Source organism: Rhinatrema bivittatum, chromosome 6, assembly GCF_901001135.1.
Source record: "Rhinatrema bivittatum chromosome 6, aRhiBiv1.1, whole genome shotgun sequence".
Taxonomy (NCBI): Eukaryota; Metazoa; Chordata; class Amphibia; order Gymnophiona; family Rhinatrematidae; genus Rhinatrema; species Rhinatrema bivittatum.
The window spans coordinates 215370290-215395090 of record NC_042620.1 but is presented as its reverse complement, the minus strand read 5'-3'; the positions used below and the strand labels follow the sequence as shown (position 1 = coordinate 215395090).

The 24801-nt window shown below is 47.5% G+C and overlaps 1 protein-coding gene across 1 annotated transcript in view; it reads left to right on the top strand.

Annotated features, from left to right (window-relative positions):
- Positions 1-24801, top strand: part of BRWD3 (bromodomain and WD repeat domain containing 3) — a 278367-nt gene that overhangs the window by 71052 nt on the left and 182514 nt on the right. The window contains exons 17-21 of the mRNA XM_029607930.1: positions 5559-5784; positions 6835-7005; positions 7797-7980; positions 19988-20101; positions 20408-20435. Coding sequence (XP_029463790.1) covers positions 5559-5784; positions 6835-7005; positions 7797-7980; positions 19988-20101; positions 20408-20435 — 723 coding nt within the window. The remainder of the gene's footprint in view (positions 1-5558; positions 5785-6834; positions 7006-7796; positions 7981-19987; positions 20102-20407; positions 20436-24801) is intronic.

Below are 24801 nucleotides of genomic sequence, written 5' to 3'. Positions count from 1 at the left end.
TACGTACGTCGGCGCCATCGATGCCGTCGATACCGGCACCGATGCCCTCCAGGCCGTCCACGGTGCCCCCGGTGATTTCTTCGATTTTCTCGGAGCCTCATCCGGGGCCTTCGGGTATCCAACCCCCTTTTCGTCCTACAGGTCAGTCTGCTGATCCTTATGACACCTGATGTGATGATATTACTTCAGACACCGATGACTTACCTTCACCTCCCTCTCCTACTGAAAGTAGAAAGCGTTCTCCTCCAGAGGACCTTTCTTTCATTAATTTTGTGAAGGAAATGTCTGAGTTGGTCCCTTTTCAGCTTCAGACGGAGCAGGATGATAGGCACCAGATGATGGAGTTGCTCCAGTTCCTGGATGCCCCTAAAGTGATCACTTCCATTCCCATTCATCAAGTTCTTTTTGACCTCCTCAAAAAGAACTGGGAAAACCCTGGATCCATTGCCCCAGTCCATAGAAAAGCTGACACTACCTATTTGGTGCAGTCAGCCCCCGGCTTTCAAAAATCTCAGCTTGACCACCACTCAGTTGTGGTAGAATCGGCTCAAAAGAAAGCAAAAAGGATGAAGCCTCACTCATCTACCCCTCCTGTTAAGGAACACAAGTTCCTAGACAATATTGGTCAACGAGTGTTCCAAGGGGCCATGCTCATCTCTAGAATTGCTGCTTACCAGCTGTATATGACCCAATACAATAGGGTCATCTTCAAACAGATACAGGACTTCTCTGAAACCCTGCCTGAACAATTCCAAGACCAGCTTCAAATCCTTGTCAACAAGGGGTTTGAAGCAGGAAAGCATGAGATAAGAACAGCTTATGATATATTCGACACCTCTACTAGAGTGTCTGCAGCTGCTATTTCGGCAAGACGATGGGCCTGGCTCAAATCTTCTGAACTTCGCCCAGAAGTACAAGACAGACTTTCTGACCTACCATGTGTAGGAGACAATCTGTTCAGTGAGCAGATCCAGCAAATAGTGGCTGAATTAAAGGACCATCATGAGACCCTTAAACAGCTCTCATCGATACCTTCTGACTTCCCCTTAAGACAACCCTTCAGGAAGGACTCTAAGAAGTCATTCTTCCGTCCAAGGAAGTACTATCCTTCACCAGCAAGGTCCTGAACTACGAGACCTTATCAAAAGCCTCAGCCTCGCCAGGCCCGAAAACAAAAGCCGCAAGCAGCTCCCCAGCTGGGGCCTGCTTCCGGTTTTTGACTTTCACTTGGAGAACAGCAGTCTGATTCCTCTGCCAAGCATACCAGTTGGAGGTCGATTTGTGCCACTTTCACAACATGTGGCAATCAATCACAACCGACCAATGGGTGCTAGCAATCATTGCTCAGGGTTACCACCTAAACTTTCTTACTCTTCCATCGGACTCACCACCTCTCCAGGCGTGGAGAGTATCCAACCACTCTGTCCTTCTGGAGCAGGAGGTTTCCCTTCTTCTCCAGTTAAGAGCAATAGAACTCGTCCCACTCTCGCAGCAAGGCCTAGGGTTCTATTCCCGATACTTTTTGATCCCCAAAAAATCCGGGGGGCTTCGTCCAATTCTGGACCTATGTGCTCTCAACAAGTACCTCCAGCGGGAAAAGTTCAAGATGGTAACCTTGGGCTCGCTTCTACCTCTTCTACAAAGAGGAGACTGGCTCTGCTCTCTGGACCTCCATGTCACATACACACACATTGTGATCACTCCAACTCATCGCAAGTACCTCAGGTTTTTAGTAGGCCCAAAGCACTATCAATATCGAGAGCTTCCTTTCGGCCTAGCGTCTGCACCACGAATCTTCACCAAATGTCTCGTAGTTGTAGCAGCTTTCCTCAGGAAAGAAGGTGTGCACGTCTACCCCTATCTGGACAACTGGTTAATCAGGGCTCCAATCCAGCAAGCCGCTCGGTCGTCCCTCGATTTCACTCTACACACTTTAATTTCTCTAGGATTTCTTGTCAATTACGGGAAATCCTATTTAACCCCATCTCAACACTTGTCGTTCGTTGGGGCAGACTTGGACACTTTACAGGCAAAAGCCTTTCTATCCCGACAACGAGCGCTAACACTCGTGGTCCTCGCTCACCAGTTGCAGTCTCAACATACAGCAACAGCTCGCCAATTCCTCGTCCTGCTAGGACACATGGCGTCCTCTGTCCATGTTACTCCAATGGCCCGCCTGGCCATGAGACTCATGCATTGGACTCTGAAGTCACAATGGATTCAAGCTGTTCAGCCTCTGTCGACCATTGTCCACATCACCAACTCACTCCGTCTGTCTCTCGCCTGGTGGAAAGATCAAACCAATCTCCTCCAGGGACTGCCTTTTCAAGTGCCAGATCCTCATTCTCACCACCGACGCTTCCAACCTCGGGTGGGGAGCCCACGTGGACAATCTACAGACACAAGGATCTTGGTTGCCACAGTGCGGTAGCCGCCTTCCATAAAGGTGTCGGGGATGTCCCTATATCAGTACAACCCCTCGTAACATGATTTTTAAAGGGCTTGCTCCATATCAAGCCACCTTTACGTCCTCCGGCCCCTTCTTGGGACCTTAACCTGGTTCTTGGTCGGCTCATGAAACCACCATTCGAGCCTCTGTCGGACAATGCAATGATGGTAGTTTATATCAGCTGCCAAGAGTGGACCAAGAGTCTCATGATGTTTCGGGATGCTCAGGTCTTTTTCCACTGGGTGAAGCAACATCTGATGACGCTTCATGTTACCAGAGTGGACATTGTTTAAGTGGACTTTCTAATTCAACAGATACTGATCCAAGATAATAGGACCTGACAGAAGAGACGATGGCTCTCAGTCTCTCCAGGTGGAACATTCTATACATATACTTGATGGCACTGAAGTGGAATGCCAAAAAAGCATCCCATTTATCAGTAGTAGATAGGAGATCTTGTCTAATCTTGGAAGCTAAGCAGGATTGTACCTGGTTAGAACTTGGATGGGAGACATAAGGGAGGAATATCAGAAGTTTATTTGCTTTGCTCTACTCGGAGAGTTGGTCGCTCCCATTTGGTGTCAGAGCAGATGGTCACACGGGGTTCTGTGGTACATCTACTCTCCTTGGCCATTAATAGGAAAAGGTTCTTAGGCATATTGTGACTTTGTCAGGGAGAGTGTTTCTTGTGGTTCTGGAATGCCTGTGTCTCCTGTGGTTTGCAGAGGTGATAGTTTTGTTGGCAGATGCTTCTCTAAATCTCTGGCATCTTCCCAAGTTGTTCCATTAAGGAACCATCTTTTTGGATCAGGTGGCTCGCCTTTGTCTCAGCTTGGCTTTTGAAGGAACCGTTTTGTGTTTGAGAGGCTCTTTGGAGGATGTCATTACCACCTGGTTGCAGGCTAGGAGACTTTCCACTTCATTAGCTCATGTCAAGGTGTGGAGTGTGTTTGACACATGCTGTCTCAGAGAGGAAATTGTGCTCCTTTAAGCAATGGTATCTCACGTTCTGACCTTTTTCAGGATGGTCTAGCAAAAGGGCTTGTATTCAATCCCTAAGAGTTCAGGTAGCAATTTGGGTGGTTTCAGAGGTAACGTACATAGGGTGTCTCTGGCCTCGCTTTGTATGTGGTCCATGTTCTTCAAGGGATGAAGATTTTGCATCCTCAGGTGAGGCATGGGGCCTCCCCATGTATCCTTAATCTTTTTTTATGGGTTCTCTGTAGTTCTCTGGTTGAGCGATGGAAAAGATGGTGCTGAAGATAGTTTTTCCAGTGGCCTTTTGTTTGGCCAGAAGAATGGCAGAGCTTCACATGTTATCTTGTCAGGAGCTATTCTGTTAGGGTTTGGAAGTGCCTTCTCTCTGACTGAACGTGTTTTCTGCCTTTCTCTTCTACCACCTCACCACCAAGGTTGAACTTCCCATGTTTTTGGAATTTAGATTTTTCTGTTACGAATGCAAGAGAACTTCACTCATTGGATGTCCATCGGGTTCCGTTACAATTCTTGAAATTAACCAACGGTTTTCGGTGGTCTGGTTGTCTTTTGGTTCCGATTGGGGAATGAATAAAGGGAGTAAAGCTTCTAAAGCCATTATTGTTTGATGGTTAAAGGAGGCCATTGTATCAGTTTATGTTTGGAAAGGGAGTTCAGTTCCCAAGGGGTTTGGGCCCATTCTGCTAGAATGCAAGCAACGTTCTTGGCAGAGTGTCAGTAGGTTTCTGTCAGGTGGCGATATGGTTTTTCTACCCACTTTCACAAAGTGTTATCGACTGGATGTTCAAATGCTGAAAATGACTGGTTTTGGGGAGACAGTATTCCAAGCGGGTCTTTCACATTCCCACCCAGGGTAGGGGAGCTTGGGTACATCCGTGGAGAGGAGTACACCAATGAGGGTCCTCCGTAGAGATGGTAATGGTCTGTAGAATGGAGTGTACCGAAGAGGGTCCTCAGTAGAGACGGTAATGGTCCACAGAGCGGGGTACACTGATGAGGTCCTCGGTAGAGATGGTAATGGTCCGCAGAGTGGGGTACACCAAAGAGGTCCTCAGTAGAGACGGTAATGGTCTGCAGAGCGGGGTACACTGATGAGGTCCTCAGTAGCTTCTGGATTGATCTGGGGTATGAACAGGAAAGGAAAATTAGTTCTTACCTGCTAATTTTCATTCCTAGAATACCACAGTTCAGTCCAGAGCCCCACCCTCTCTGGAAAGACTGTTCTAGTTTCAGTGTATACATAGTAAAAAGATAGCTTTCCATTTGGGAGTTTTCTATCTCCTCTATGAACTAAGGGTTCAGTCTTTTCCCCTGCTCAGTTTGGAGGTGAAGTTGTTTAGGGGTTCGTCATTTTGGCTTGGGTACAGGTCATACTGAGGAACTGCAGGTGGCACACTATCTTAAGTAGTACAGTGTCAGTAAAGCTTTTCTTTTCTGTTTCCATCTGCTGGTTAGGATGAAAAACCCATGTGTCTGGACTGATCTGTGGCATTCCAGGAATGAAAATTAGCAGGTAAGAACCAATTTTCCTATTAATCTGAAGAGATCTTGCAGACAGGCCTGTTAGTCTAGTTTTGTGTTAAATTTTATGTTAGTAACTTTGTTAGCTGCTTTGAACTTAGGCTAAGTGGCATAGACATTGTTTAAATAAAAAAATAATACTGGTATAAAATAGAAAGCCTTTGTCTGTGAGCCTTTTTCTTAAATACCGTGAAGTACATATTGAGTAAGCCAATGAGCAGGAAAGGTAGCCGGCTATTTAGTGGAACATATTCAGATAAATATTCCACTGAATTATTTCCAGATAACTTTTAGGACAGGTATTTGTGGGGAGTGTTATAGATCAGCGCTGCCTGGACTGAGGGAATGCTTCCAGCACCACCTTTCTTTATCTGGGCAACTTTTGTGTGGATAACCAGTTGCCCGAACAAGATTTAATCATGCAGTGGATTGGGGGGGGGGGGGGGGTTTGGAGGAACTATTCAAATCTCCAGGTTTTGTCTGGTTAACTCCAAAGGTTAGCCAGACAAACCCTTTGAATATTGACCTCTGTGTAATTCTGGCACTGCATCTGGATAGTCCTGATCATATTGTTTTTTTTTTTTTTTTGCAGGTTCCAGATCAGATGTTCTTCCACACGGACTATCGACCTCTCATCCGTGACGTGAATAACTATGTCCTGGATGAACAGACCCAGCAGGCTCCACATCTCATGCCTCCCCCGTTCCTGGTAGATGTGGATGGGAACCCTCATCCCACACAGTGCCAGCGACTGGTTCCTGGGAGGGAAAACTGCAAGGATGAACAGCTAATACCCCAACTTGGCTATGTGGCTAATGGTAAGATCTTTGAGAGTGTCAGCCTCTGTCTCCTACAGATGTTTCTGAATCTCATTAAGATGCTGAGGCTGTTGGAATAAAGCTTTCTTTTCTCCTTTCTTCTTAAATGCTCCCTCACCCTACAACTGTAATCCTGAATTTGAAGTCATGTCTGACAACAGGGACCCAAACCAGTTTGTAATCTTCTCTGTTGCTGCTGACACAGCCCTGGCTTGTCGTCTTCATGCGATCACGTTTATGTTGGTAATTGGTGTTGCTGCAGGTTACCCACCAGAGTTGGAAAAAGATTACTTGGGCATCTAAAATTCAGAAAAGCAAAAAATAAAGGAAACGCAGCAAAAATCCTAAACCAAGATAAAAAGCAAAATAACAACAACAAAAAGACCCCAAAAAAGTGAGAGTAAGGCAAATTTTTTTTCCCTAAAGTTTAAAAATTTTTGATTGCTACCTTCCATCCCTGCTGTCCACACTCCAGCTTTGAGCTGGGAGAGTCAGATTCTAGCTTTGACATTTTAACATGGTGTTGGTCTTGACAAATACAGTAAAAACAAAAATTCAAACCAGGAAACAACCTAACATGGGCATATGGCCTTGGATATCCAAGAACCAAACAACCCGTGTCAGAGAAAATTATATATTGTGGAATACGAGTGCAAAGTAACTATCATAGTAAAAAAAAAAAAAGGGGGTGAATTCATACTAATCACCAGGCTTGCACAGACATCTGAAGGTGTTCATTGAAGGAAAGACCACTGGCTGATAATCTATTTTCAACCCTCTTTTGAGAGAGGACATGGGGAATTAGAGAAAGCATACATATTAAATAGCTATTTTATCTGTAATGATTAAGAAAAATGCATTAAACAGAAACAGAGCAGCTTTGTTACAAAATAGGACACTGGAGGGCACAACTTTTCTGCACTACCCTTCTTTGATTTTCTCTTCAGAATCCTGTATCTGTAGCAGAGTCTGTCTCTTAAATCTAGTTAACCTTGACAGTGAGATATTCCATTTGATAGAAATGGTCTTGTTTCTTTTGTTGTTCTTCAGGTGACGGTGAGGTGGTGGAGTTAGTCATTGGCCAGCAGACCAACGACCAGGAGGAGAGTATTCTCGATGGCATGATCCGAGAGCTGCAGAGAGAACATGATCAGAGGCATGCTAATGACGGAGCAGCTGGGACCCACCCACTGTACAGCAGGTCCCAATCCCACAGTGGCAGTGAGTAGTCATCATTTCAGTCACCTGTTTCCATGATCTTGAATCTTGAAATCATCCAAGTAATCTAGTGGTTCCTGATACAAAAATATCCTTTGGGCCAGGGGGAAACTTCAGCCAGGTACTGCTTTTCTAGAGCCAGATCTCCAAAGAACAACATGAGAAGCCACTCCAAAGTGAGATACACCCTTTTATCTCAGGCTTTGCAGTCACTGCCATACTTGCTATATATAGGAGGAGATGTTGGAGAAAGTTTGTAGAAAAACTGGAAGCTGTACATGATAGTTGTGTCTATGCTGGGCAAGAAACATGACTGAAATTCTCTGATGCCAAGCAGATGCAATGAAACCAGGCAAATGGGGCATGGGACCTTTCTTGTGCTGTTGTGGAGGATCTTTCCCAAGCTTTTTAAGTGTGTGCTGGGGATTTTGGATTTACTACTGGATCTGCAGCTCGTCTGATTTATTCTTTGTTGGACGAGGACATCCTACTAAATGATCCTCTTGCATTATCATGATTTCCTAATATGCTATAATTTTAACATTGGTTTTGTTGTTAGACTTGAGAGTGTAGTGGAGAAGTGGCAGAGTTACAGTGGAGCTTTACTTTGGGTTTTTGACAGTATTAGTAGAAATCTATTGGAAAATGTTCATTTGTAACGTGATAAATGTTAGGTCACATACCCTAAGAGTAATAGAAGCACCTCCCTGTTTACAGTGTTTTGATTCACAGGCCATGTGTTACCTCCTTAGTATGTGAAAACTCTGTACCAAGCTCTTGAACCTTTGTTGCAGCTCTCCGGAGTCCAAGTTTGGATTTAACATCGCCACCTAATGTTGGTCTCCGACGTAGCGGGCAGATTGAAGGTGTCCGACAAATGCATCATAACGCTCCACGGAGCCAGCTGGCCACAGAAAGGGATCTCATGGCTTGGAGCAGACGTGTTGTCGTGAATGAGTTACCTCCAGGCATTGGCAGGTAGGACAGAAAGCTGGACTGGGCTCCCCTGGTAACTGTTTTCTGAGTTACCTCAGAATGGGAAATTGATCCATCCTGATGCTTTCTCTTTGCTCTTCCTATAGTAATTCTCTGTGTTCAGTAGTCATGCACTGATTGTCACTTGAAGGTGAACTCTTCCAGTGATGGACTGGAGACAGGAAAATACTCTTTCTCTCCTTATGGCTTGCTGTGACTTCTGTTTAAATAAGATTTTTAGTGGCCAGGAGTGACTTGTTTGGTTTCTTCTTGATGAATACTTGGTTTCTCAGCTTGTGCCCTCTTCTCGGATTACTGGAAGGATGGAATTGTTAACTAAACATTAAACACTACTTTCCTGTTCATACCCAGATCAGTCCAGACAAGTGGGTTTATGCATCCCTACCAGCAGATGGAGGCAGAGAACAAAATTTTGAGGAACTGCTACATATATGAGAGAGCCATCTGCGGTCCCTCAGTATTTCTCTTTCTCTAGCAGATGGTAGAGGTGCAAACCTGCAGTCTGACAAGAAAAAAAAGGAAAACTGTTTCTTACCTGCTAATTTTCGTCCCTGTAGTACCACAGATCAGTCCAGACTACTGGGTTTTGCCTCCCCTCCAGCAGATGGAGACAGAGAAAGTTTTACTGACAGTGCCACTTAATACGAGATGCCATCTGCAGTCCCTCAGTATTAGTCTGTACCCAAGCCAGAAATGAAGGAAACAAGACCAACAACTTTAATAATTAATCTCCCCGGAATGAGCAGTGGGAAGAGGAAAACGTGAACTGAAAACCGCACCCACACAAAACCCTGTGCAGGATTAAACAAAAACCTGTGCCATTCTTCAGAGTAATTACCAAAAGCTGATCGAGCAGACTCTCCAAATCTCCCCTTTCCTCCAGTGGGTGGGACTCTGGATTGATTTGTGGTACTACAGGGATGAAAATTAGCAGGTAAGAACCAATTTTCCTTTCTCTGTATGTACCTAGATCAGTCCAGACTCCTGAGATGTCCCAAAGCTTCCCTAAACAGGGTGGGACTGTGAAAGTCCCACTTGAAGCACTCTTTCCCCAAAGTCCATGGCCTCTGGCGCCTGGACATTCAAGCGATAATGCTTGGCGAAAGTATGCAACAACTTCCAAGTAACTGCTCTACAGATCTCCTGCGGCGAGATTTGCTGACACTCGACCCAGGAGGCCGCCTGAGAATGGGTAGAATGTGCCCGAAGCCCCTCCGGCACCGGACGACCTTGACAGATATATACAGAAATAATTGCTTCTTTCAACCACCGTGCAATTGTGGCCCTTGAAACCTTATGACCCTTTTTGGCACCAGACCAGAGCACAAAAAGATGATCCGACAAATGGAAGTTGTTCGTAACTTCCAGGTACCGCAACAAAACGCGCTTCACGTCTAACCGTCGTAGCTCTTTAGCTTGAGGAGATAAAGGACTTTGATTCGGGAAGGTCAGGAGTTCTATAGACTGGTTTAAATGGAATGATGACATGACCTTTGGCTGAAAGGACTGAACTATTCTTAAGGACAGCCACTCATCCAAAATCCTTAAAAAGGGCTCCCTACACAATAAAGCCTGAATCTTAGAGATTCAGCGCGCTGAACAGATTGCCACCAGGAAAATCACCTTCAAGGTGAGGTCTTTCATAGTCGCTTGTCTCAGAGGTTCAAATGGAGGTGCACACATGCCCTTAGGACCACATTAAGACTCCAGTAGGGGCAAGGCCTCCGAAACGGAGGGCGCGAGTGCTTCGCTCCTTGCAGAAAATGCACCATGTCTAGATGAGCTGCCAGAGAAACGCCTTGAACTTTACCATGAAGGCATCCTAAAGCCGCCACCTGAACCCGGAGGGAATTAAAAAATAAACTAAATCCTCCTGCAAAAAAGCCAAGACATGTGCCACCGAAGCTTGCATGGAATCCAGTGTCTGCTTGGAACATCAGGCCTCAAACACCTTCCAGACTCTCACATAGGCCAGGGACGTGGAAGTCTTTTGAGATTGCAAAAGAGTAACGATGGCTCCTTCTGAATAACCTTTGTTTCTCAAATGCTGTCTCTCAAAAGCCAAGCTGCTAGACAAAAACGATCTGCATGATTTAAACAAATGGGACCTTGGTACAGAAGGTTTGGCAGATGAGCTAGCTGAAGCGGTCTGTCTACTGCTAGGTTGACTAAGGTCCGCAATCTACGGATATCTCAGCCACTTTGGAGCATCGAAATTCACTTCGCCAGGATGAACCTCTATGCGTCTTATGATCTTGCCTAGCAATGGCCACAGAGGGAGCACATACAGAAGAAGATCTGTCGGCCAAGGCAGAACCAGGGCATCCACCCCCTCTGCTTCTCTTTCTCTTTGCTGACTGAAGAAACACGGGGCCTTGGCATTGTGGAAGGTTGCCATCAAATCCAAGCACGGCTTGCTCCATCTCTGACTGATGAGGCACATCGCTTCCTCTGACAACTCCCACTCTCTGGGGTCCAGCTGTTGCTGGCTCAGAAAATCCGCTTGCATGTTGTCTGTGCCCACTATGTGGGATGCTGCCAACCGCTCCAGGTAATGTTCTGCCCAAGTGATCAGATTCCAGGCTTTCTGAACTACAGCTTGACTTTTGGAGCCCCCCTGCCAGTTGATGTAAGCCACTGTAGTCGCATTGTCTGACTCGCCTTCCCCTCGCCAGGGGTAGAAACGCTTGCAGGGCCAGGAACACAGTTCTTGTCTCTAGACGATTGATGGACATCGAGGCTTCCTCTGCCGACCATCACCCTTTAACAGACTGGTTCTGACACACCGCTCCCCAGCTGGAGAGACTGGCATTGGTGGTGATGATTGTCCAGACCGAAATGTGATGGGCTACACCCCATCTTAACTTGTCCAGCAGGAGCCACCAGGAAAGACTGGCTCGAGCATATTCTGAGAGGGGGAGAAGAAGCTGAAATTGCTCTGACAGTGGATCCCAGTGAGACAGCAAAACCGACTATAGAGGCCCTATATGAGCAAATGCCGACGGAACCAGCTCCAAGGTGGAAGCCATAGACCTGAGAACCTGTAAGTAATCCCAGACCTTGGGCACCCGCTTTTCCAACAATCCGCGAACTTGAGCTTGCATCTTGGAAATCCGCTTCTTGGTGAGGAATATCTTCCCCACCCTCGTATCAAAACGCGCCCCCAGAAATTCCAAGCTCTGGAAAGGGACCAGATGATTCTTGGACAAATTGACTATCCGCCCCAAGGACCACCAGTGCCAAAGGAGTAAGCCCACTGCCTGCCGACAAAGGGTTTCTGATTTTGCCCGAATCAGCCAGTCGTCTAAGTAGGGGTGGACCAGGACCCCATCCCTCCGGAAAACTATGGCCAACCTACCCATTATCTTGGTAAAGGTTCTGGGCGCGGTCGCCAGACCGAATGGCAGAGCACAAAACTGAAAATGATCTCCCAGAATCATGAATCTCAGATATCATTGATGATTGGGTTGAATCCCTATGTGCAGATATGCCTTCATTAAATCCAGAGACACCAAGTACTCTCCCTTGTGCACCGCAGCATTTACCAACTGCAGGGTTTCCGAGGAACTTTCAAGGCCACGTTCACCTTTTTTAAATCGAGGATCGAATGGAATGTGCCCTCCTTCTTGGGAACTATGAAATAAATGGAATAACGCCCTGTCCCCCGCTCTTCTGGAAGGACAGGAATGATGGCTCCCAGTTTGTGCAGGTGAAACATGGTCTCTCGTACTGCCAACTTCTTTTTTTTTTGTAAGTGCACGGGGAGACCAAAAACCTTGTCTTATCATGCTTAAGACCCACTGGTCGGACGTGATCTTGGTCCACTCCTTGTAAAACAGAACCAGCCAGCCCCCAGTCACCGGCACCAAGGTGTGGACCAGCCTTGCATCATTGAGATGATTTAGCTCCCCCTCCGCATTGAGAGGAGCCATCTCTGCCAGATCTATGCCCCCAAAAGGACTGGTTCCAGGACAGCTGCCTACTAGAGACCTGCCTCTGCATACTTCCAGATGGTCTGGATGGCCTAAAATTCCAATTCCCTCTAAAACGGGCACAAGACGGCAGGGGACTTTTCCCTTTTGGTTTATCCTCAGGCAATTTATGGACCTTATTCTAACCAAGAGACTTGATCACCTCCTCCAAATCCTTGCCAAAGAGCAACTTCCCCTTGAAGGGTAAGTTCCCAACTGAGACTTGGAAGAAACATTGGCTGACCAATTCCGCAAACCAGTGGAGCCGTTGTGCTGAGACCACGACACCATTATCCTGGAGGAGGTCCTGGCAAGGTCATACAAGGCATCCGCATTATAAGCCACAATGGCCTCCAGCCGCTCCACCTGTTGGGCCTCAGTTCTAGACAAGGACCTATCCGACTGTAGCTGCTGCACCAAGCGCAAGCCTGCCCTCAATATAAAACTGCTACACATAGCAGCCCGAACACCAAGGGCTGATACCTCAAAACTTTTTTAAGGTGCACCTCCAACTTCCTATCCTGAAGGTCCTTCAGAGCTGCAAACTCCGTAACCAGAATTGTTGTCTTCTTAGTTACCACCGAAACAGATGCATCAACCTTTGGGACCTTCAAAAGCTCCAGGGTATCCTCAGGCAAAGGATACAGTTTATCCATGGCTCTGCTGACATTTAGGCCTGTGTCAGGAGTATCCCACTCCCTAAACAGCAATATGCTCATGGACTTGTGAAATGGAAAGGACCTTGCTGGACCCCTGAGACCAACCATGACTGGGTCCACTAATCCCAATTCGGAGTCCTTCTGTGAGATGTCTATACCAAGCTCCTCCAGAGCCGCAGGTATCAGGGGACCTAGCTCCTCCTTGTGGGACAACTGTACCACCTTTGAGTCATCACTGTCGATGGACGGGTTCTTCGAAAAGCCCTGATCCAGATCTTGATCTGGAAATCCTGGATCCGATCCCAGAGGGTACTGCACTGGCCAGTCATCCGCTTCTGAAGTTTCAGAGGAACTGTCCTCAGTATGTGGCAGCACCGTGGTCCTCAGGAGCTACCTGACCCTCATGGCCCCCTCCTCCCCAGAGGGCCTGGATCTCTTGGCTGACCTCATGGGGGCCCCCTTCTCCGACTTGTGCCGTGCAGACCTCCTAGCCTTATAGGCCTTGTGTAACAACAAAAAATCAGAAGAAGAGGAAGCATCAGAGATGTCTCCAGGGTCCTCCTCACTTCCTGAAGGGCCCCCCCCCCCCCCGGGGCACTGACCTCCCCCAGAGGCCGCTAACACTGGAGACAATGGGTACTTGCCAGGTTCTTTTGGCCTGGATTGGCCACTGTTGGAAACAGGATGCTGGGCTTGATGGACCCTTGGTCTGACCCAGTATGGCATTTTCTTATGTTCTTATGGAGAAGGAAAATCCCAGTCCGCGGCCTGCATGGCCGCCTTTAAGCTGGATAAAATGGCTGCTGTTCCCGTGCTTAGCGGGAAGGAATCGGCAGCGGGCTGTTGCACCAGCGAGAGCCTTCTAAGCTTGTGCTGCCTAGATGACTTCACTGCCACCATGCTCCCCAAAGTACCCTCTCCACCAGAGAAGCACCAGGAGCATTTTCCGTCACGTGAGAGACGCACGCGCGTCCCCGCAGGCAGCTCAGGCCGTACCACGTGGCATGAATACTGGCGCCGGGCAGCGAGTGCAGAGACTACCAGAGGAATGGGGAAAAAAGGTCTGAGTTACTCAATCGATGAATGAGCAGCGCCGGGCCAACAGCAAGGTGTCCCACAGCTGCCCCCGACTGCAATCCTGCCAAGCTGTCCGTCTGAACTTGAAAAAGTCTTTTTTTATTTTTTAAACAAAATCTTTAACCAAGAGTCAAAAAGAAAATAAGTACTTCCCTCAGAGAATGGTTGCAGGCTCAGTCCGTCTCCCAAGGCGAGTGAACCCAGACCCTCGGTTTTCAGCCCTGTTTGGCACACAAGGAGCGAGCCTAAAAAAGGGTCTCTGACCCCCTGCTCGTCCGCCTCTTAAACCAGGAGTGATGCCCCATCAGGACCTAACAACCCCACTGGGAGGCTGAAATCCATAGTCCAACTTCTTTTTTTTTTTTTTTTTAACTCAGACTGCAGGCTTTGCACCTCCACCATCTGCTGGACACAGAGAAATACTGAGGGACTGCACATGGCAGTGGCAGTTAAACTTTCTGTCTCCATCTGCTGGAGGAGAGGCAAAACCCAGGAGTCTGCACTGATCTGGGTATGTACAGGAAAAAAGAATTTGGAGTTAGGAAGGAAGGTCAGAGAATGGACTGAGGCTCCCTGAGGTGTTAGGTACCTTTGTGGGCTATCCCTCAGTGGGGTGGGGGTGGGGGGTTGGAAATCCCTATCTGGCTCTAGCCTGCTGCTTCTGGAGGCCCTGATAGCCAGGGGACTGGCTCCCTCTTGGCCTCTGAGGTCTCCTCCCTCAAGCCTCGGACAGGGAAGTAATCCTGTTTATTTTAAGTTTATATTAAGTTTTGAAAAAAAAAAAAGGAACATTAGGTGAAGCCAGGAGCTTCAGTCTGGGTGGCTCGGTGGCAGGGATGCTTTCAGCGATGGGAGCTGTCGGTGCCGATAGGAGGGAGAGAGAGAGCCTTTATTCCTACTGCCGGGGGATCCTGGTGTTTGGATGAGGTTTGCCGCCCGCCGATTGGACCAGTGCGGCCATGTGGCTTGGCATTCAAGCCACATATGCGGCTTGTTCTTTTGTTCGGTGCGCACAAATATTTCCTTTTAGTGTTGCTGCTCTTGCCACGTGGATAATGGCGCCGAAACCACACATGGCAGCATGTAGAGCATGCGGCCTCTGGTCCAGGAGGCTCAATGCACGTTCCCTTTGTACCGGCTGTGCTTTGGGAACAGCTATTAAGAAAAGGGCCCCTAGGTCAATGGGGGCCGCAGCTGTGGTCACAGGGGGATCAAATGCAGCTGTGCCTGTGGAGGATTGCAGTCAGAGTCCCTGACCTCCAAGGAGCCCAGGGATTCCCCTCCTCCTCTTTCGCCTGTGGATCAGGTTGCTACGGAGCATCAGGATAGGGGAGGGGAGTCAGATGAGAGCTGGCATAGTCAGCGTGCCGATGATCCAGAGGAGTTTTCTCCAGAATTTGTCCTGTTCCTGCATAAGGCCTTTCTGGCAAGGAGGGGAGCAGGGGAGAAGCGACCCAGAGAGAGGCAGCCATGTTGCTCTTCTAAGAGCTGAAGGTGGTGTCTTCAGGAGGCTCTGGGGATCTTCTAAGACATCTGGGTCTTGATTGTGCAGGAACCGAGAGTGATCCCAGGGATTTGGATGACTTGGATGACCCGCAGGAGGATCCTGCAAATCCTCATGGAGCAGACCTGGATGTGGATACAGATGCGGATCCGAATGCTGATCCTGATGTTAATAAAGATGACCCTGATTCAGATGAGATACCGGTGACAGAGGAGGATGACTCTTGGGTGCTCAGCCTGTTTAAGAAGGAGGAGTTGCATCCCCTCGTTCCCCAGTTTTGGAGGAGCTAGGAATTAAGGTTGCTCAGGAGGAGTCGGATAATGAAGGGGTGAATCCGGTCCTGGATGGGCTGCATGGTCCCCCTAGTGCCTTTCTGCTGCCTAAGAAAATTCAAAAGCTAGTAAACTGAGAATGGGACTTCCTGGAGGTGGGCTTGTAAGTCGGTAGGGCAATGTGGAAGCTTTACCTGTTGAAGGAAGAGACCCTGGATCTCCTAAGGGTTCCAAATTTGGATACTGTGGTTTCCGCTGTTACAAAAAGACAACGATTCCAGTGGCAGGTTCATTCGTTCTGAAGTATGTACAGGACTGCATATTGGAGATTCAGTTAAAGTGGATGTTTGAGATTTCTGCCTTGAGCCTTCGGGCGTTGGTTTGTGGCAGTATGATGCAGAAGGCCTGTTTGTGCTGGGTTCAGAAAGCTCAGGAACAGGCCTCAACCGGGGCGTTCAGCGCCATGCAGTCTGCGCGTCTAGCAGCTGGAGTGGCTTATGTGGCAGATGCGCTGTATGACTTGGTGCGTACTTCAGCCAGGAGCATGGCCTTGGCAGTGGCAGCACATAGTCTTCTCTGGTTGCGTAATTGGTCGGCTGACTTAAGGTTCAAATCACAGTTGTGTAATGTCCCTTTTAAAGGGAATCTCCTGTTTGGGAGGAGTTGGATCAGTTGATGAAGACTTTGGGGGAGTCTAAAGGGAATAGGTTGCCTGAAGATAAGAGGAGTGGCAAGAAGATTTTCCCTTCCCGGTCCCATTTTCGTGATATGTGACAGTTCCGCTCAGGCAAGAGTTCCTCAGCTTTGGGACCGAAGCAGTCTTTGGGAAGACAGCAGCCCTTTTGGAGTAACTGCAGATCCTCCAGGGATGTCGCTGGTCAGGGGACTGGAGGAGGAAAATCAGCACAATGAAGCCAGGGACGCCCATTCCTCCATGGAAGTGGTAGGGAGCAGGTTGTCCCGCTTTCACGAGGAGTGGGCCAAGATTACCACGGACCAGTGGGTCCTGGAGGTGGTAAGAGAATGACTATGCATTAAAATTTTCATGCATTGTCAAGGAAGCCTTTCTGGAGTCCCACTGCTCATCTTCAAGCAAGCAGGAAGCAGTGAGGGGGACTCAACAGAGGTTGCTAAAGTTAAACGCAATAGTTCCACTCCCGCTGTCCGAGCAGGGCAGAGGAGGTACTCCATTTATTTTGTGGTTCCCAAAAAGGAGGGCGCCTTCAGGCCCATTCTAGATTAGCAAAAGGTGAACATAGCCTTATGGGTTCCACGTTTTCATATGGAGATGTTGTGCACAGTTATAGCAGCTGTCCACAGAGGCAAGTTCCTGGCGTCATTGGACCTGACAGTCTTACCTCCATATTCCCATTTGAAGGGTCCATCAGAAGTTTCTATGGTTCATGGTGCTGAGACAGTATTTTCAGTTTCGGGCTCTCCCCTTCGGCTTGGCCATGGTACCCCAAACCTTCACGAAGGTGATGGTAGTGGTGGTGGCGGTGGCAGCCTTGAGGCGAGAGGGGATTTTGGTTCATCCATATCTGTACGATTAGCTCATTCGGGCAAAGACGGAGGAGGAGTGTGGTCGATTCATCCTGCGAGTGATGAAAAGATTGAATACCCAAGGTTTGGTTCCAACCCAGTCATTGGAGTATCTGGAAGTATGATTCAATACCAAGAAAGACAGGGTGTTCCTAACCATGGGCTGTGTGTCGAGGTTGCAGGCACAGGTGATGCGCCTGCTCCATCTGCTGATGCCAAAAGTCTGGGATTATTTGCAGGTCTTGGGCTCCATGGCTTTCACATTGGACTTGGTTCCATGGGCCTTTGCAGAAGGTGCTCTTGCCAGATGGAATCTGTTGTCTGAGGAGTATCACCTATGTTTACCTCTTCTAGGAGAATCCAGGTCCAGTCTCTCGTGGTTGCTCTCCTGCCATAACTTGGAGAAGAGAGTGGCTCTGGAGGTCCCGGATTGGATGGTAGTGATCACAGATGCCAACCTCAAGGATTGGTGGTTAGTGTGTCAGGGTCGGTCTGCCCAAGGTCTTTAGGCAACAGCAGAGGTGTCCTGGTCTTTCAGTAGCCTGGAGACAAGGGTGGCTCGCAGGTCCCTGGAGGCATTTCTACCTTGGGTCAAGGGCCAGATGGTGAGAATTTTCTCGGATAATGCGATAATGGTGGTGTACATCAATTGTCAAGGGACGAAGAGTCACATGGTGGCTCTGGAGGCTCTGCAATTGTTTAATTGGGCAGAACATCACCTCAAGGAATAGCGGCATCTTACGTCGCGGGAGTGGACAATGTTCAAGCGGATTTCCTCAGCAGACAATAGCTATACCCAGGGGAATGGAGCATTCCCCAGTTGGATCTCATGGCAACGCGTGCAAATGCGAAGGCAGCAAGATTTTTCAGTCACAGAAGGGAAGTCTGGTTGGAGGAGCTAGATGCTCTAGTGTGCCCATGGCCGATGGGAGTCCAATATTCTTTTGTCTAAGTACGCTCGTTATTCTGCATGACTTTCCCAAAAGTGCTTTAAGGTTTTTTGCGCTTTTATAGTTGTTATAGATATTATATGTGTTTCCTCCTTGACCACTCATCGGTTGAGACTTACGGCACATAGAGTCGTATCCAGGGAAGGTGTTGCTGGTGGTGCCGGAGTGGCCACATCCGCCTGGTTTGTGGATCTGGTGTATCTCGTGATAGATGAGCTCCTCAGGTGTATCTCGTGATAGACGGGTTCCTCAGGTTGGCTCACCTGCCAGGGTTCCTTCGACAAGGACCCATATTTTCAGATCAGGAGGATCACATTTCTCTCGTGGCTTGGTTTTTGAGAGGTGGTGGTTGCGCCTGAAAGGATATCGGAATCAGTCATTTCCACATTGCTCCAGGCTAGATGGCCGCCTATCTCTCTGGCGTATGTAAGGGTCTGGAAGGTGTTTGAGTCTTGGTGTCTACAACAGAGCCTGGACCCCCTAAATATGGATGTTCCTCACATCTTAGCCTTCTTGCAGCAGGGATTGTCTAAGGGGCTAGCTTATAGCTTGCTCCACATTCAGGTTTCAGCCTTGGGTTGCCTTAGGGGCAAGTGCAGGAGAGGTCTTTGGACTCTCATCCTGATGTCATTCAATTCCTGAAGGGAATCAAGCATTTGTGTCCTCCAGTTCAGAAGTTATGTCCAGATTGGAACCTCAGCTTAGTTCTGCGAGTGCTGTGTGGGGCTCCTTTTGAGCCTTTAAGAGGAGAGTTGTTTAAGGACCTGACATTGAAGGCTGTTTTTCTGGTAGCCATATATTCAGCCAGACAGATTTTGGAGCTTTAGGCTCTATCTTGCAGGGACCCTTTCTTGTGTATTTCTATTGACAGGGTGATGTTGAAAATGGTACTCTCCTTTTTACCGAAGATGATTTTCTCCTTTCATATGAATCAGACAGTAGAACTTACAGCTTTTCTGGAGTGGTCTAGGGAGTCCCTGCAGGAAAAGGAGCTTCATCTTTTGGATGTGCGTCAGACTCTGTTGCATTATCTTTAAGTCACTAACAGTTTTCAGTGGTCGGATCACCTGTTTGTGTTGTTCGGGAGCACAAAGAAAGGAGATAAAGCCTCTAAACCATGATCTCTCGTTGGCTGAAGGAGACCATTTGTTCGGCTTATATTTGTAAAGGTCGTGAAATTCGGTAGGTCTGTGAGCACATTCTACATAGGGTGCAGGCAGCCTCCTAGCTGGAGTGTCACTTTGTGTCTCCCTCAAGAATATGTAGGGCAGCGGCGTGGTCCCCGCTTCATACTTTCACCAAGCATTACCGATTGGATGATCGGGCGCAGGGAAGATGTGACATTTGGTGAGAGTATTCTGTGCATGGGTCTTTTTGGGTTCCCGCCCAGTCTAGGGGTGCTTGGGTAATCCCTCTTGTTCTGGACTGATCTGGGTATAGACAGGAAAAGAAATTGGTTCTTACTGCTAGTTTTCCATTCCTGTAACACCACAGATCAGTCCAGAGACCTGTCCCCTTTGCTGCGAACGACTGAATGGCCTGGTACTTTGTAAACCTTGTATCAGAAAATTTACAAACTGTGACTAAGTTGATGAGTTTTGAGTAAATGGTTATCAGCGTTTGTTTCTGGAAGTATGGGAAGCTCCAGTTCAGGGGGTTCCAACTCTGAGTTACCTGTTTGCCTTGAAAAAGGGGATGGAATCTACTCCTTGGCTTGGGTACAGGTCAATACTGAGGGACTGCAGTTGGCACTAATGGATATGTATCAGTCCTTCAAAGTTTTATTCTCTGCCCGCATCTGCTGTTAGGCATGCAAAACCAACTTGACTGGACTGATCTGAGGTATACAGGAATGGAAATGAGCAGGTAAAAGCCAATATTCTTTTGTCTAAGTACGCTCGTTATTCTGCATGACTTTCCCAAAAGTGCTTTAAGGTTTTTTGTGCTTTTATAGTTGTTATAGATATTACATTTTTGCTTCCATTAACTTGTTCTATTTGTGGTTTATTCTTAGGGTCCAGGAACAATGTCGAGCTGCAAAAGGTGATATGGAAGTTCATCTTTATACTCTTGAGAAGAAGAGAAAACCATCACATACTATACAGAGGGTGAGGACTTTTCACTGGAGGTGAACATGAGACTGGGAAAGAACATTTTAAGAAGCTTTTCATTTTTAGCATTTTAATTATACTTCTTAATAGCTCATTATTTGCAAGCCATTTGTAGATTAATTGTTAAAGGAAATCACTTCACCTCTGGGGCATCAGCTAGCCAGCATCTCACACTAAACAAAAAAAGTGAAGGCGCTTGAAATGTTTAACAGAGGTGGGAAATCTGAGTTGAGGAGTCTGGCTATGCTCTGACACCAGCTGAGCCCCGTTAAGTAGCAGAGGAACTAATTTTATCTGCAGCTGGTCCTGTGGCCTTGTCCTAGTACTGAGGCGCAGGAGATTCGGTTTCAGGTCTTCCAGCTCGGTCTGGGCACACTGCAGAGCTGATGTGCCTATGCCCTGGGGAGGAAGGTAAAAGATGCTCCGCTGCTTTTTAAAGCAACCCCTACAGAGTGAAGAGCAGGGCCTACAGTTTTAGTTTCGAAGGAATCGGCGAAAAATTGACAGACCTTCCTGACCAAAACTAAACCATTTCCACCTTTTCTATATCCCAGGACAAGCAGGATGATAGTCCTCACATATGGGTGACATCTTCAGATGGAGCCCTGGTAAGGGAAAACTTCTGTCAAAAGTTTTTAGAAACTTTTGGCTGGCACTGTGGGCCTACTGAGCATGCCCAGCATGCCATGATATTCTCAGCCACAGGGGTCTCCCTTCAGTCTCTTTTTTTCCGCCTTGCTGTAGCAAAGCAGATCAGGAGCTCTGGAAATAAATTCCCTCATATTTCTCAAGGGAAGAAAACTTTTTCAGTCACATTTTCAGTCACATTTTCTTCATAATTGGGTCTCCCTTCGACATAGTCTTGATGAGTACATATTTTGGTTAGTTTTTGGTCGATTCCGGTCACCTCACTATCGATTCCCGCCGGTCATCGACCGTTATTAGGCCACAACTTTATCATGGCCTCCGGCTTAAAAAAATGTCCGGATTGTAACCAGACTATGTCCATTACTGACCCACATTATGTTATGTGTTCTGTGCCTGGGATCAGGCCATGACGTCCGGGCTTGCTCAACCTGTGCCCAGATGACACCGAAGGGCAGGCGTGCCCGTTTGGATAAGATGGAAGAATTGTTTAAAAAGATTCCATCGGCATCGTCGATGTCGTCCCCAAGGGTAACACCTCCCTCGGTAACTAAACATCGAGGTGAGAAACGAACTGATGACCGTCCATCACCGGCACCATCGATATCCTCGATAGCATCTTCTTCAGCATCGAAGGGTCATTGAGAAAAGAAGCGGCATTGCCACCGATCCATCGACCCATCGGATAGCAAAGCATCGACGTCAGGATTGAAATCCATCGAACCGATGCCAAAGAAGGTCCGTATACTAGAGCCAACTCCTCCAGCTGTACACGAGGAACCGCAGCGCTCTCCACCAGGCTCAGTGTCAGAGGATGTGCCACCACGAATCATCGTGGAAGTGCCAATAGCGCCAGCAGTACCTTCTCCAGTGGCAGTGGACACTGCCCCGATTTCAAGGGAAGAGGTGACTAATTTAGTCCAACAAGCCGTCGTCGAGGCTTTAAGGAATCTACAGCCTCCGACAGTACCATCGGTATCGGCACTGGCATCGGCATTGGACCAATCAATTTTTCAGCTTTTGCTGAATAAACTCGATGCCTTGATAGGAGATTTTCCTTCGACACCGATGGCACTGATTCCATTGATACAACCATCGATGCCGATACTCCCACCGGTGGCTCCAGCCATCCCGATTCCCGGATCATCGGATGAGGACGGTGGAGACTCTGATTCTGCCCCAGGACCATTGGGGCTTCATCGGCATCGAGTTCCGAAGACACCCTCGATGCCTTTCAAGGATCCATCAATGCCTTTCAAGGATCCATCGATGCCAATACATCCAGGTCCATTGGGGGATACACGGAATCGATTTCCACCAATGCCATCGAGGCCCATAGATTCCCCATCGATGCCAAAACACATACCAACAAAAGCTGTGTTTAAATCAAAGCATCATATACAACCAGAGGACTCTGACTCCCCTTATCATCATCAATATACTCTTTGGAAGGATGTTGACATGGACACGGAGTCAGAGGAACTGCAATCAGAGCCCTCTCCACCAGAGGAGAGAAAGAAATCCCCTCCAGAAGATTTGTCATTTACAAATTTTAATAAAGAAATGGCAGATACAATTCCTTTTGAATTGATCACAAAGGAGGATGCCAGACATAAGGCCCTAGACGTCCTGCATTTCGTGGATGCACCGAAGGAAATAATGGCTATCCCAATCCATGAAGTCCTTTTGGAACTACAACAACGAATGTGGGAACATCCCTGCTCAGACCCAGCAGTAAATTGGAGAACAGATGCCACTTACTAGTGCAGCATGCTCCAGGGTACCAGAAACCCCAACTACCTCACCATTCGGTAGTTGTAGAATCAGCTCAGAAGAAGGCCCGAAAACAAAAACCTCATTCATCTGTTCCACCAGGGAAGGAGCAACGCTTCTTAGATACCTTAGGGAAGAAAGTCTATCAAGGTTCCATGCTGGTAGCACGCATTGCAGCATACCAGCTGTATATGACACAATACCAAAGAAACTTGTAGAAACAAGTACAGGGTATTGTGGATAACCTCCCACTGCAACATCAACTACCTTTGGCTACATTAGTTGAAAAAGGATTGGAATCTGGCAAACACGAGGTGAGAGCAGCTTATGACGTGTTCGAAAAATCAACTCGTCTATCTGCCTCTGCAATAAATGCGAGAAGATGGATCTGGCTCAAGGCCTTGGACCTCAGACAGGACGTCCAGGAAAGGCTAGCAGATCTTCCTTGTGTTGGAGACAATCTTTTCGGGGAAAAGATCCAAGCTACAGTATTATTTATTTATTTATTATTTAACATTTCTTTTATACCGATATCCGTTCGCACATCGTATCGGTTCACAGTGAACAAAAAACCATTGGGCAGTGCCCGTACATATAACAGATAACATAATATAATATGATGAACTAGGCAACATATAAATAATTTATGGGAGGAGCCCATACATATAACAGGCATCAATGGGTAGATGCTATGGAATATAACTATATACATGATAGTGCAAAGTACAAGATCAGCAGACATAAAGGCGTTCATACCAAGATATCAGTATAACATTCATAGGGGGGTTTTATGTATTAGGGGGTGAGATGGAGTAGGCTTGCTGAAAGAGCCAGGTTTTAAGTTTCTTTTTGAAAGTGGGGGTATAGGTCTCTATGCGGATATCATGGGGCAGTGAGTTCCATATGGTGGGGCTGGCAAGAGAAAAGGCTCTGTTAATAGTGGAGGAGAGTTTAAAAGATTTAATAGATTGGGCATGGAGTGTTCCTTGGAGGGCTGGGCGTGTAGGTCAGTTGAAAGACCATCATGAGACACTCCGACAGCTCTCCAAATTGCCAGCAGACCAACCATCCTCCCTAAGACGGCCAACTCGCAGGGACACGAGGCGACCCTTCTATAGACCTAGAAGGTATTACCCACCTGCCTCTTCAGCACGTCAGTACCGTCCCTCACAGAGAGGACGTCCACGTCAGCCGAAACAACAAAAAACCCAGCCACCACACCAAACTGGACCAGAGGCGGGTTTTTGAACCGAGCCAAGAGAACAGCAGCCTCTTTCTAAACTCTATGCCCTCCCTACCAGTCGGAGGTCGACTTCATTATTTCCAACATCAATGGAGTCTCATCCAAAAGACCAATGGGTATTAGCCATACTAAATCGGGGATATCGCCTAAAATTCAAAACAATACCCCCACATTCTCCTCCCATTCCACTTTGGACAAACATAGTCATCACACCTCAACTCCAAGTAGAACTCTCTACTTTGCTGACCGCCAGGGCCATCGAACCAGTTCCCCGGTCTCAACAAGGGACAGGGTTCTACTCCCGCTATTTCCTCATTCCAAAGAAAACAGGTGGCCTTTGTCCTATCTTAGACCTGCGCAATCTCAAAAAATTTCTTCACAAAGAAAAATTTCGAATGGTATCCCTGGGAACCATCCTTCCATTGCTTCAAAGGGGAGATCTTCAAGATGCTTATGCTCACATACCAATTTCCATACAACATTGCAAGTACCTACGATTCGTAGTGGGAAAGAATCATTACCAGTATCGAGTCCTACCATTCGGCCTAGCCTCTGCCCCTCGAGTATTCACAAAATGCCTAGCAGTGGTGGCCACACATCTAAGAAAAAACAGTATTCATGTTTTTCCATACCTAGACGATTGGTTAATCAGGAGTCCATTCAGACAGGGAGCTCTCTCTGCCTTGAAAAACACAATAACACTATTGCACCTTCTGGGATTTCTCAATTATCTAAAATCCCACATCGAGCCTTCTCAACTCCTTACATTCATTGGAGCAGACCTCGACACCACAGTGGCGAAAGCTTCTCTTCCAAGCGACCGTGCCAACAATCTGGCGTGCTTGGCGAACATTATAATTCATCACCAGTTCGCATCCACCCATCAATTCTGGTGCTGCTTGGACACATGGCTGCAACAGTACATGTCACTCCTATGGCAAAATTAGCCATGAGAAGAACCCAATGGACTTTGAAATCTCAATGGCTACAAGCTTTCCAACCACTGTCGTACACAATTCAAATCACCAACCAGCTGCGCCTATCGCTCCACTGGTG